Below are 12,420 nucleotides of genomic sequence, written 5' to 3' on the forward strand. Positions count from 1 at the left end.
AAAGAGCTCATAGGCAGGGAAAGCCAAATAGCGTCTCCCCTGTAATGAACTTCAGAATTCAGGAATGATGGAGGGGTCAACAGCAGCCCGCACACCAAACAGCAGCAGCTTCAGAGCCGGAGAGCAATCCAGCTCAGGGCCACATTAATAACATTTTCCACCATGGCAGAGTCTACGCCCCCCTGCTGCAGAGCACTGATGGCTTCAGTGGGACTGTTCAAACATTTACAGTCACACAGATGATGAAGTGCTGCCTTGGAGTAGGGCCCAGTGGTCTCCAGATATCCGTTCCAGGGAAGGTGGCTGGGTGTTAAATCCTTATCTTGGAGATGTTTGCACATGAGATGGGGCAGCAGAGAGCTTGTGGGTGGCAGCAGACATCTCTGGATCCAGTCCTCCTCCTGCTGGGGAGCTGAGTGTGGGGGCATGGCAGAACCTTTCAAATTGTCTTCTAAATCACAGGTGGAATGCTTTTTTCTAAGTACGTCATTTCTTTCTGCAGAAATAATAACTCTTTAAAACCACTCTGTCTTGCCCTTCTCGTTCTTGAAGTGCTGCCAACGCAAGCCCAGTTGCTGCGAGCCCTGCAAGCATCAAAGGGGCTGAATGTGGTGGTGTTTGGCTCAGGCACTGGTGACTTCTGCAGCTGGCACGAACAGACATCCGAGGAGATCCGAGGGTCTGTTGGTCCCTTAGGTAAAGCCATGCATAGGACATGTGAATTTTGGGGTTTTGTATTTCCCTTCCTCTGGTGTCTTATGGTGAATGAAGATGGCCCTCTGCAATTCTGCATCTGTGGAAGGGGCCTGGTACTTGCTGTGGCTGGCCAGAGTGGGAAGCTCGTGGCTTCTGGTGTCCTGCAGTGTTTTCTTTCAAGACCAAGAAAGATGGGTTAGATATGCTCAGCCCCGGCTGTGCAGTGCAGCTGTACCTCACTTGAGCAGTGAGACCGAGGGCACCAAGGTGGTCAGCTCTTAGCAAAAGGCAAGTAGATGTTCTCTGTTGTATAAATCATGAGTGTCTCCCACTCACGGAGGGGAGAGGATCTGAGGATCCCCCAAGGGGAGAGGATGAAGACTGCTGGATCCCCCAAGGGAATTTAGCAGTGTTATCCTGATTGCAAAGCAGCTTGACCATCCCATAATGTCTTTACAGGACTGCCCAAAGACGGACCCTCGCAGAGCACTAGCATGCTGGTCGGTGGGGAGGAGAAGCAACTTGGTCATCTTCCCACCTTTCTAGGGGCTTTTGGAGGGATGTGATCAGATCAGTCCCATCTGCTGCACGTGTGCGGTACTGATCCAGGACTCCTGGTGCATCACTCAGACCCCGCTGTATTTCTGTTCCCATGTTACTACCTGAATTTATGGGAGTCCAGGGGAGCCCTCATACCACAAATAGTCACTGTGGGGCTTTTCCACCAATGCATTGGCTTTCCCCAGAGTATGAGACAGTGCACGTATTGGCAGCGTTACTGCATGGAGATGACTTTTTGGTATTTTTCAAATGCTTTCTTGCTTTACTGTGACTTCAAAAGCATCCTCAGGGCAGATGTTGCCAGAAGCTGTCTCTGATAACAGGCCTGGAATGATTTCCACTGGCTTTAGCACAGCCGTGAAGGAGATGGATCAATCTCCGATGTGGTGACTCGCATTTCCCCGCAGCTCAGTGAGCAGACTGGATGCCAGACAAAACAAATAATCTCTTTCTTTTCTTCTCCTTTGCCATTGTTTCCATAAATAAGCACAGTACAGAGTAAAATGTGAGTAATAGCTGGTGATCCTTCACATGGAGAAATGTTAGATTTATCCTATGATGTTCCCAGGCAGCCGAGCTGTCCTGACATGGGACAGTCCCAGCAGTCTGGCTTTTGCAAAGGCTGTGACTGGCAAGAAGCAAACAAGCTTAGCTTTCATCACTGCGTGCAAGACGGCCGGGAGTGCAGCAGAGGAGATCCAGAGCTTCAGCCTGGAAACAGCCCCCCGGGAGCCGTCCTTCCCCCTCTGCTCTCCGCAAACTTGCCAGCTGAACTGCAGTAAAAAAAAGAACAGGCATTTCATCGCGTGTCTGCAAACTAATCTTGTCCCCATACGGTTGTTGGGGTGAATGTGGTAAAAGCCAAGGTTTCTTGCTTTTTGTTTAAATTAGGACACGATCTTGTATGATAATGACATGGGGATGTCTGCAGAATGCCTTGCCTTTGGCCTATTTGCACATTTTCAGGGAGAAAATACAGAGGATGGTGGTCCTGTCAGATATTTAGCGTTGAAATAAATGTCTGTAGTCAGCAGCTAGATTTTGAAGGTCTGTTGTTAGCTTTGATGAGACAGGGTTGATCTTATGGTTCCCCCGGGAAGCTGCTGTCAGTGTAACCTCACCCTGGCAGTCGTGGGTAGGCGTCTTTTAAATGTCCATTATTAAACATCCTTCTTTATTGTGTTTTTTTTATTTTATAGAGTCATTGAATGATTTTGTAAACCTTTTCATTTCATCTGGGATCAGTTTCCTCCAGCAATTAAAAAGAAATACCGATACCGTGGTGCTGGTAGGAGTATTGGTAGGAGACACCTGCAGATTTACAGTGCTTGAAATGCTGAATTTGCTCCTCTGTTACGGCACTGGTCCTTTAGCATTGCAGAGCTGTTGCAAACAGTCATCTCTTGAGTGTCGGTTGGTTGGATGGACACTCGGTAGTGGTGATGTTACAGTCATTGGTGGGCTCCCAGCCCTGGTACTGCCGAGATCAGTTCTGCAATTTAATGCATTTAAAATTAATGCATTTAAATTTAATGCATAAATACGCATTTAATGCATTTATGGATTCAATGCATATGAATAACTTCTTTATAAAACATGGGTGTCCCTTTCCTGGCTGTTCTTGTTGCTCCTAAACGTGGTTCCTGTGTGTCTCCGATAGGTCGACAGTGACACAATTTGGAATGAAGTTCACTCGTCCGGTGCTGCTCGCCTGGCTGTGGGCTGTGTCATTGAGCTCGTTTTCAAAGTAGCCACAGGAGAACTGAAGGTTGGTATGAAAATAACACTTGGCTTTGATATAGGCTCTGTACAGGACTCAGCTCAAGGCTGTGTTATGCAGGAGGTCCAGTTAGCTTCATTTTAATGGCACCATCTGGCTTTAGTCATAAAAATCTTTGAGGATATCAGCAAGTGAACAACAGACTCCTGGTGAATGTTCTTACGCACCGATTAAAAGGAAGAAAGAAACCAGAGCAGCAAATGAAATCACTGTTCTAGTGTTATCTGAGGGCCTTGCTGTTGCCTTCAGCTGGGCCAGCCCGTTTGCTGTTTCAGTGACCTCATGCAGAATATTTATTTTTTTTTCCCTGAATGAAAGGAAATGCTGTACCAGTTCTCATAAAATTCATGTGGACTTTTTTCCCCCCTCCAAAACAAGGGAGACCATCATCCACTGCTACAGTCTTGTGAGAAAACCATCGAGAACAACTACATAGTTCCAAAGCAGAATTAACGCTTCTGGCTGCAACCTCTGCATCCGTCTTTGTGCAATCAAACCTTCCTTTCTGTCTCACTTCTTCATTTTCTTATTTTTGTATGCAGAACGGATTTGCTGTTGTTCGGCCTCCAGGTCACCACGCAGAAGAGAGCACGCCCATGTAAGTATGCATATGTGCTTTATCAACTTGCTTTGGTGTTTGCCTGTTGCGTGATCTGCAGCTGGAAATTAGAAAGGTGGTTTGTTAGGTTAGTGTTACAGAATTTCTTGCTTATTGACATGCAGGACAATACTCAAAGCTCCCAATGATTCTCTGGAAGAGGGCAAGATCCTGCTTAGTGGTTTTGGGTCGGTATTGTTTAGTAAGAAGCAGCATTACAGTCATGCTTTGAAAAAGTGTTGATGCTTTTATTTGCTTTACTCCTGTGAATTGATTTAAATTAAATGCTGAGTTCCCCTCTCCCCAGCGTTTTGAGGCCTCTCTGAGCATGCCCACTCCCTCCCAGCCAACACACCGTGGTGCTCCAGCCCTGGGTCCTTTCCCGTCCTTTCCTCCTCGCCACATCCTCTCCCTGTCCCCTTCCCTCGCACGCAGTGCTGCAGGTCCCGTGGGCAGCTGGCACTGAGCAGCATCTCATTGCAGTGGGTTTGGGAAAGTGTGAAACGTTCCCCATTTCCAGAGAGGTCGTAGGACACCTGCTGCTGCGTGACTTTTTTGTGTCTCTAATTGAGCACACGGGCATCTTCCAGGGAGGAAAGAAGAGTGAGAGCAGAAGAAATTTCTTCCTACTATGTTATATCTAGATGATAGATGCACTGGGACCAAGGAAACCTGTAATTAACACCTGTCCTTTTCCTCCTGTCTCCCCCCTCTCCAGGGGTTTCTGCTATTTTAACTCCGTGGCAATTGCAGCCAAGCTGCTCCAGCAAAGGCTGAACGTTAGCAAAATCCTTATAGTGGACTGGGTGAGTAAATGCTGGTTCTTACACTTCAGGAATGCAGGTGGAAATTTTTGTGGGTTTTTTTTCTTGCAAGGGCAACCCTAGCTTTGTAAATCAGTGAAAAAAAAAATGTCTGTGGTCTGCAAGCCAAAATTTGTTTTTTTAAAGTTTGGGGGTTTTTTCATAAAAGTGTTATAATAAAGCAAAATTTTCATAAAGGGTCCATAGTTTTCAGAATAAAATGGTAATAAATAAGTAGTTGCTTTCTAAAATAAGCCCATAACACTGTCTCAAGGACACGTAACTGCAAACCGTGCTGGGTTTTGCCTGTTTTTTTCCTGGAGGTTTTGACCTTAACTGTTACAATCCATCGCAGCTTTCTTTTCAAGACGTGAGCACCGGTTACTGAGAGGGACAGGCTGTCTGACATGGCTTGACCGTTGGGCTGGATGGTCTCAGTGTCCTGCCTCTGGGCCAGCGCAGCCTCCGGGCGAGTGGGCAGGCTGTCAAAAGTGATCTCAAAATTGGAACAAGACAGTGAAATACGCTGCAGACAGCACAGTGGGTTGAGAAAGAGCTTGTTTGAGATTTTGCTGTGGCAATGTATAGATTTTAAAGTGTGGCCAATAGATTTATTATTTTTTTAATAGATAAAAAAACGTATTTATGTGGCTGTGAAGGCATTTGAGTTGCTGGGTATCGGCCAAGAGTTTTGATTATATGGCCACAAATCTCCCATGGTCTACACCCACAAGTATTTATCTTTTTGACCTACTAATGGACATCCTTTTCCTCACTTCCCACCAACTGTTTTTCATATCAGGAAGGTGCCCCTTCTTTGAATGCCTGTCCTGTTACAGCCTGCATTTCTGCACAATGTAGCAGTTCAAGAGGGGATCCGGGTCATGGGTTTCTGGCATTTATTCTTGTTGGGCCCAACACAACTTTGCTGGGCACTTGTGTCAGTGGTCACCCCACGACCGATTAAAGATGCAAATTTGGGGTGGCTAGTAGAGTCTCTCCATCCCCCAAGATTGGGTATGAACCTGCTTCTCTCCATCCAAGTAAATTGATCCTGTCATCAGTTTTGATACGTGCTTGGTTTACCCCCATTTTTCCCGTGTGTTAAACAAGGAGTGTAACCAGAAGCCAGCTGTGCAAAGCAGGTTACTCTCATTTGTGATAAATGGCTTCAGCTAGATCAGAGAAGTGCAGAAAACAAAGCACAACAGCAAAGAAAACCCCTCCAAATCCCAAGCTGATGTCTTTAATCTGCGTTTTTACTAAGGTACTAACCTCCCTCATATAATGCAATCTCTGTTCCCGAAGGATGTTCACCATGGGAATGGTACTCAGCAAGCTTTCTACAATGATCCTAATGTTCTTTATATTTCACTACATCGCTATGATGATGGGAACTTCTTTCCAGGCAGTGGTGCTCCCGACGAGGTAAGAGCATGGATCGGCACAGCATCCATCCGTGTCTGGTAGGACCTGCTTGGGGCTGTGATTCAGGAGCCCCCCCAGAATCTTGGGGAGCCTCTGCCAGGCAAGGCTTGGAGAGAAGCTCCTGCCACCGCTCCCATGCTCGTGTGTGTTAGTGCCCCTTTGGGAACGCATCGCCTGGGTTTTTAGGTTTGGTGCCTTCTCATCCAAGTCCTGACAGCCGTGGGCATTGTGTCCTGCCCCCTGAGCTGGCAGGAAAGCTGTGTCTTGGCTAACGAGCCGAAAATGAGTCAATGCAATTAGGTTTTCCAGCCCTTAGGGGAGAACCTGTTCCAGAGGAGCCCTTTGCCAGCTGTCCCAGCACTCTGTGTACTCCTCAGGATTTCCCCCTTTACAGACATAAGCTGTTTCTTAGATGCAGGAGGAACAGGTTGTCCCTGGCTGTGCCAGCAGTGCTCGGGTTTCCTGGCACAGCCTTGGATCCCGTCTGTCTCCCCTTCCCCTGGCCCTGCTGAGGCATCGCTCACCCCCACTGCCGTGTTCACATTGCACGGCCCCGACGGTGGGATCTGAGCACCGGTCGCTGCTGTTGGACCAAATCCACCGGTGCCTGGTAGTGTCCTCAGAGCCTGCAGCAGAAGGGCTGGGACAGTGAAGCTGGGAGACCTTTCTCCCTGAACTCTGGATGGATGCTCCTACATCCATCACATCCTTCCTTTCCCTCAACGTTGGCAGGAAATACTGTCCTTCTGGGGTGATTTATCAAAGGGAAATTATATCAAATACTTGTATACTCTGAGGTACTACAGGTTTGAAAATTCCTAGAGTTCTTACCCCATCAATTTTACATTTTCCCATTCGGCAAACATCGATGTTTCCATTTTGATTTCTAAAGAAACTTAAACATGATGTGATACCTCTTCATTACCCTGTTTGTGCGCTGATGTTGTAGTGATTGAGCAGCAGCCCTTTGCATCAGGCTTAATTTCTGCTTCAGAGGTCTCAGACCTACTCTTTTGCTGACCTAATAATCTAGTAATCTGGTTTACAAAATATCTAGTATTGTAAGACAACACTAGACTAGACCATCCACCTTGTATTTAACCATTTATAGTAATTTTAAGATGTGTCATTCCAAACCGAATAAAACAAAGAATACAAAATAAATTCAGTTAAAGACACAGATGGATAAATAACCCACCATGGATGGATGAACCCCCTGTGTTTTTCTACCAGCAGTATTTGCACCAATACAAGGAAGAATGTGCAATAAAAGCCCTGCAGCTTTATCCAGCCCGAATTATCTGGCTGTGCATTGTATTTCAGTTGGGTTTTTTTTCATATGCAGAGACCTAAAAAAAAAGAAACTAAAAACCAAACACAAAACCCAAACAGTGTGTGTAGGAGTTCAGCACCCTGTGCGGAGCTGCTGACAGCCAGTGGCAGCAGATGGTGGCCAACTCCCTTGCTGTTCCCAGGGACCCACAGCCCGTGCTTACGGCCACCACGCTTGGGCAGCCACCAGGTCCCTGCTTGATGAAGGGGCTGAACACAGGCTTTTTGAGTTTCAGTATGGTTGGGGAAGACATGACCTTGCTTCTTGGCAGACAAATTACCAGAAACCCCTGGATTATTTTTCAGTTTTCCCCTTCAGGTATTTGCAGTCTGTGCAGATGGGGATGCTTGCAATACATGGGGGAAGCATGGGGATGTACTTAAATTTACCACCTATGTGTCCCTCAAGCAGCGAAAATCTTTTCTCTGTGAATCATATTTTTCCCCAGCAGAGGGGGAGCTCGCTCTGATTAAAACTGTGGGTTTTTTTCCCCCGGTTGCAACTATAATGAAGTATAAAATATGCTTCTGAATAAAGCTGAAAATGAATTAAGGAAAGGTATTGCATGTAACACACTCTCCTGTAAAGGGAGGAAGAAGATCCAGTTGACAATGAGGTGGGTTTTGGGTGAGCAGCAGTCAAATACTGCTGGTCCACAGCTCCCATAAAGATCAGAGCATGGAAGAGCTTTATTTTCACTCTTGTTTTGGGGACCAGGAAGCGACTAGAGGGAAAAATTAACCTCACTACCACCAAGCTATTGAATCAAGATCCATATTTAGCTGAAAGAATATAAAGACAGCAGAGATGTGTTGCCAGTTTGCTGTATCCGTATGTGGAATTAAGAGTACCATCTCCCTTTTTCAGGTTGGCACAGGAGCAGGAGTTGGTTTCAATGTTAACATGGCCTTTACTGGTGGCCTTGATCCACCAATGGGAGACACAGAATACTTAACTGCTTTCAGGTAATACTGAAGTTATCCACTTACAAGCATATTTTTCACCTAAACTGGGTTTCTTTTTCCTCATGCCGTCCTCCTTAATCTTGAGTTTCTTTCTTGCTAAGTTTAGAAATACAAGATTTACATCTATAGTTGCAGTTACTTTTTGAGTACCATAACAAAAATGAAGCTGAATTAAGTAATTAGGATATTTCTGGCCTTAAGAAGGGTGCCTGTGGCATTAGGGGATTGACATACTTGCTGCTCAGCCCTGATTGATGCATGAATGTAAGATGTCAACTGATATGCCATCATACCAGCTCTTCTGGTTTTGGCTAAAAATCTTTTTACCTCTTTGGGGTAAGTATTTCTACGGGTAGACCCACCTGGATGGGGAGGGGAACCCAGAAAAACTTCTTAACAAGTCATCATGAGTTGAAACTTGGGATTGCAGCTGCCTCAAGACTTGAGATGCTATTGCTGCGCTGCAGACGATGGTACCCAACTTCTGGGCGAGTTGGCCATGCAGTCCCTGCAAGAACTCTGCTCACAGCTCACATCACAGCTCCCTCCCCAGTGTACCTAGCAAAGGGACGTGGGCTTGTTTTGATAAACTGTAGATTTTATTATTATTCACTCAAGATATCAAATATGCCTGTTCCAACCAACTGGAAATCGAAACGACTGAACTGTCGGGTTTGTGCTGTTCTTACTGGATTCTGGTTTCTCCTCAGAAGCAGCATGTTATGAATAAAAATACAATCATCTCTTAAATAAGTGTTACTCATCACTCACTGTCAGAGTGTGAATGAAGGTAAGCAAAGCTGTGGCATTGAATTAATGTGTTGCTGGGATATCCTCCTTGATTAGCAGTAATAGTAAAGCCAGATATAAACCACTGTGATGGGTTGTACAAGCATATTTAAGCATGCTCCAAAAAACTGGCATCATTTGAGTCTCCAAATGGAGCAGGTGATGAAGCCACTTGTTGACTCACTTGTTTGTGTCCTTCTGGTCTTATTGTCCTGCTCGCAGAAGCATATGATACCTGAGGATCCCGTGGAGGTATCTGCAGGGAATCATTTGATCTAATCCTTACTTTCCTCCTCATATCAGCATCATCAGAAGAGATGCGTGAAGCAAAACACACGTTAGCTGATCTACAGTCAGGCACAGCGAGGTTGTGGTCTCTCTGAGCAGTGTCACTGCAGGAGCACTGCAAGAGCATGGGTTAAACATCATCTTGCTAATGGGCAAGATATGCCAGTGGGGTGATTGTACAGCACTGGTGTTTTGAGGACTGGCTGCAAGCCTGGAGTGATGCATTTGCCTCCCAGAGCTTCAGAGAATGGGAAGAGGAAGGTATTAAAATTAACTATGGAAGCAGCAGAATAACAAGATGGAATGAAGGCAGATCTCTGGGTAGAGGAGAACTTCTAAGTAATGCAATAGCAAATAGAGGCCAGTGGGAGACCACACTTTCATTTCTGATGTTCCTTCCAGGAGAAAGAATATAATTCTCTGACCTGCTGGATATATAGGCTTTATTTTTCTTAGACTGTCTTGTTCCACCCCCTGCCTCCCCCGTGCTGTAGGTCCATCCTCTCCAACTGGCATCTTTTTTAATAATTATGGGTTGAAGTGGTTTTTCGTCCTCAAACCAGATTTAGTTCACTTCTGGCGACCACCCCACATAAATTCAGGGAGACACACACTTGCCAAAACATAGGATGCAAATTTCTGGCAACAGGCAGATGGAATATCACCTTCATGGAATGGCATTAGATCTGGGAGCATTATTTCTGTTCTTCCCTGTGCGCATATTTGTATTCCTTTATACTGAGCAAAAAGGGCTTTTCGGTCTGCCGTTAAAAAGCCTTCAAAGAATGTATACAATTTAAAATAATATCCAGTCAAGTAACTGTCATTTGTCTCCATGTTTTATTCCTGTTACAGGAAAGCAGCTCTTTCCTCCAAAGTGGAAGTCTGTTTATCCCAGCAGTCAACAAGACTGATTTCTTCATTAGAAAGAGAACCCGTAGCTCATGACGGAGTGACATACTTGCTATTAAATATTAATTGAGTTTCAAGGCTTCTGGAAAACTGCTCAGTCTGCACAGCAGGACCTTTGCCAGCCATTCCTTAATAGGCACTGGTGTCTTTCTGCCCGGAGAGTGCAGCTATTTGGGGAACATATTTTGGAGCTAGTCACCGCCCTTATTTTGCCAGGGTTTGGGAAGCTGAGGAACGCTGTGACTCGTCCTCCTAGGTAGCACCTCCCGTAGTCTGCCCCATGTGCACACCTTCAGTCAATAAGTTAAATTGGAAGCTTTTTTTTAATCTTATGCCAAGTTTGGTCATGATAATACATTGTCAAGTGACCTTTTTAAATCTTAACCAGCTTCTTTGAAAAACGTTTTTTTTCCCCTTGAATCTTTCTATTGATTTTAATGTAAAATAACGCTTTGAAGTTTGCAATTTATAGTCCCCCAAGAGTTAGAAAGTGAAGGGAATGGGTCATATATCCTTTTTTTTCCCTTCTTTTCTTGCGTTAGCCCCTTGAGACAATGCATGCCTTCAAGGCTGCACCTTGTTATTCCACCCCATCGAATGCCACGTTGCATTTGCTGGGGATCAAACCTAAGATGAAGAAAAGATAAGAAAATTGGCCATAATGAACTCCAGAAGCAGCAGGCATTTTCACCATGAACTTGGAAACTCACAGTGGAGAACTGAGCTTTAATTCAAACCAGTCCAAATGCCAAACTGTGAGGCTTTGAAGTCTGTAGAGGAATCAGTGGAAATCCTTTGAGCTAGGCAAAGATACTGATATACTTTTTCTTCTTTTTTTTTTTCTTTTTTTTTTTAAAGCCTTAACTCTTCGCATGCTGCTTGTCTGCTTTTAGGGAAGAAAGCCCTCTTTCTACGTAAAACAAGCAGAAGAAAAATAAGCAACGTGCTTTTCAGGTTTTTTTCTTCCATTTCAGGATGAGCTGGTGTATGGATTTGATAAAAGCATGTGCTCTAATGAAATAACTACTGAGATAATTGTCCTCATAAATTAGTCTTCTGATGAGTGAATAAATAAATCCCAATGAAACCGATCATCCCCGCACTGAAAACCTGTTTCAGTGTTGTTTTACTCTTTCCAAAGAAAGGATGGTAACTTGCATCAGTGATTTTTCTACTGAGAATTTCTTCTACAAATATTGGCTTCCCCTGGCTTGCAGTACAGCGCTGGGTTGGACAGGGTAGCCTGACCTCTTAATGTTTAGTAATACCGCCGAGCCATTTCAAAAGTGAGAACAAGAGTTAAAAATGCAAATTGGAGAGCAGCCTTGCCGTGCACTTTGTCATTTATTGTCTTCATAGCCAAGGGCTGAAATCACCGGCTGCCCCATCTTGAGGTTGGGGTGATATCATGATTGCTGTATTTTGGGGGTGAGGGAGGGGCCGGGGGGGGGAATGGACGGACACAACCCCCGGGGTGGAGTCACCCCAGTCACTGTTAAGATGTGCAGAAGGGATTTGGGGAGTTTGCTGCGAGCTTGGCGCTCCTCCACCCCATCGTAGCGGCGGCTCTGCCTGCCCAAGACAGCATGACATTATAATTTAGCTGACCGTTCGCTGGGCGAAGGTCCCACGGCTGAACTCACCGCCCAAGTATGTGGGCAATACAGATTTCACAGATTAGGCAGAAATGTATTAAACTCTAATGTGAAAAATGCAGGGCATATAATTTTAAAGTCCTTAACTCATCAAAATGTTATTGGTGTTCGTCGCTGTTATTCCGTAGTTATAGAAACAAACAGTTGTAAAATTCAGTTGTTTTTTTTTTTTTTTTTTTACCAGGGTCTGTTGTTCCCTAACTTGTTATACAAGCAGAAATCATGTTTGCTTCTATAAATCCTCCTGACGTTTTCAAAAGCAGAGTGTGCAAACCTAAGAGACCTGCAGAAAAAATGCAAAGACTGCAGCTAGTTCCTTATTACACAAGAACAGCCATTACTTAGTGAAATTAAATTATTATCTTTAAATTAAAAATTATTATCCACAAGAGTTTTCCTCTGAATTTACTGTAAGAAAGTTTTTCTGATGATTCTAGCAGTTGTGTTGTCTCATACAATCTTTTTCCCTACCCTGAGGTCTCCTCCACAATTATAATTCCATATACAGCTTGATTCTGCGTTAGTTTTATTTTTATTTAAAACACCTAAACCAGAAGTAAAAGCCAGGACTGTATTTGAAAGGTCCCTCCTCCCACCTTTCTCGGAAAGTGT

The 12,420-nt window shown here is 44.8% G+C and overlaps 1 protein-coding gene across 5 annotated transcripts in view; it reads left to right on the top strand.

Moving 5' to 3' along the window:
* HDAC4 (histone deacetylase 4) overlaps positions 1-12,420 on the top strand; it is a 270,539-nt gene that overhangs the window by 235,447 nt on the left and 22,672 nt on the right. For all 5 annotated transcript variants that reach the window (XM_074872456.1, XM_074872457.1, XM_074872453.1 and 2 more), the window contains exons 18-22: positions 2,918-3,025; positions 3,580-3,635; positions 4,354-4,441; positions 5,747-5,866; positions 8,067-8,164. In XM_074872456.1, coding sequence (XP_074728557.1) covers positions 2,918-3,025; positions 3,580-3,635; positions 4,354-4,441; positions 5,747-5,866; positions 8,067-8,164 — 470 coding nt within the window. The remainder of the gene's footprint in view (positions 1-2,917; positions 3,026-3,579; positions 3,636-4,353; positions 4,442-5,746; positions 5,867-8,066; positions 8,165-12,420) is intronic.

This window comes from Strix uralensis, chromosome 6 (assembly GCF_047716275.1).
Source record: "Strix uralensis isolate ZFMK-TIS-50842 chromosome 6, bStrUra1, whole genome shotgun sequence".
Taxonomy (NCBI): domain Eukaryota; kingdom Metazoa; phylum Chordata; class Aves; order Strigiformes; family Strigidae; genus Strix; species Strix uralensis.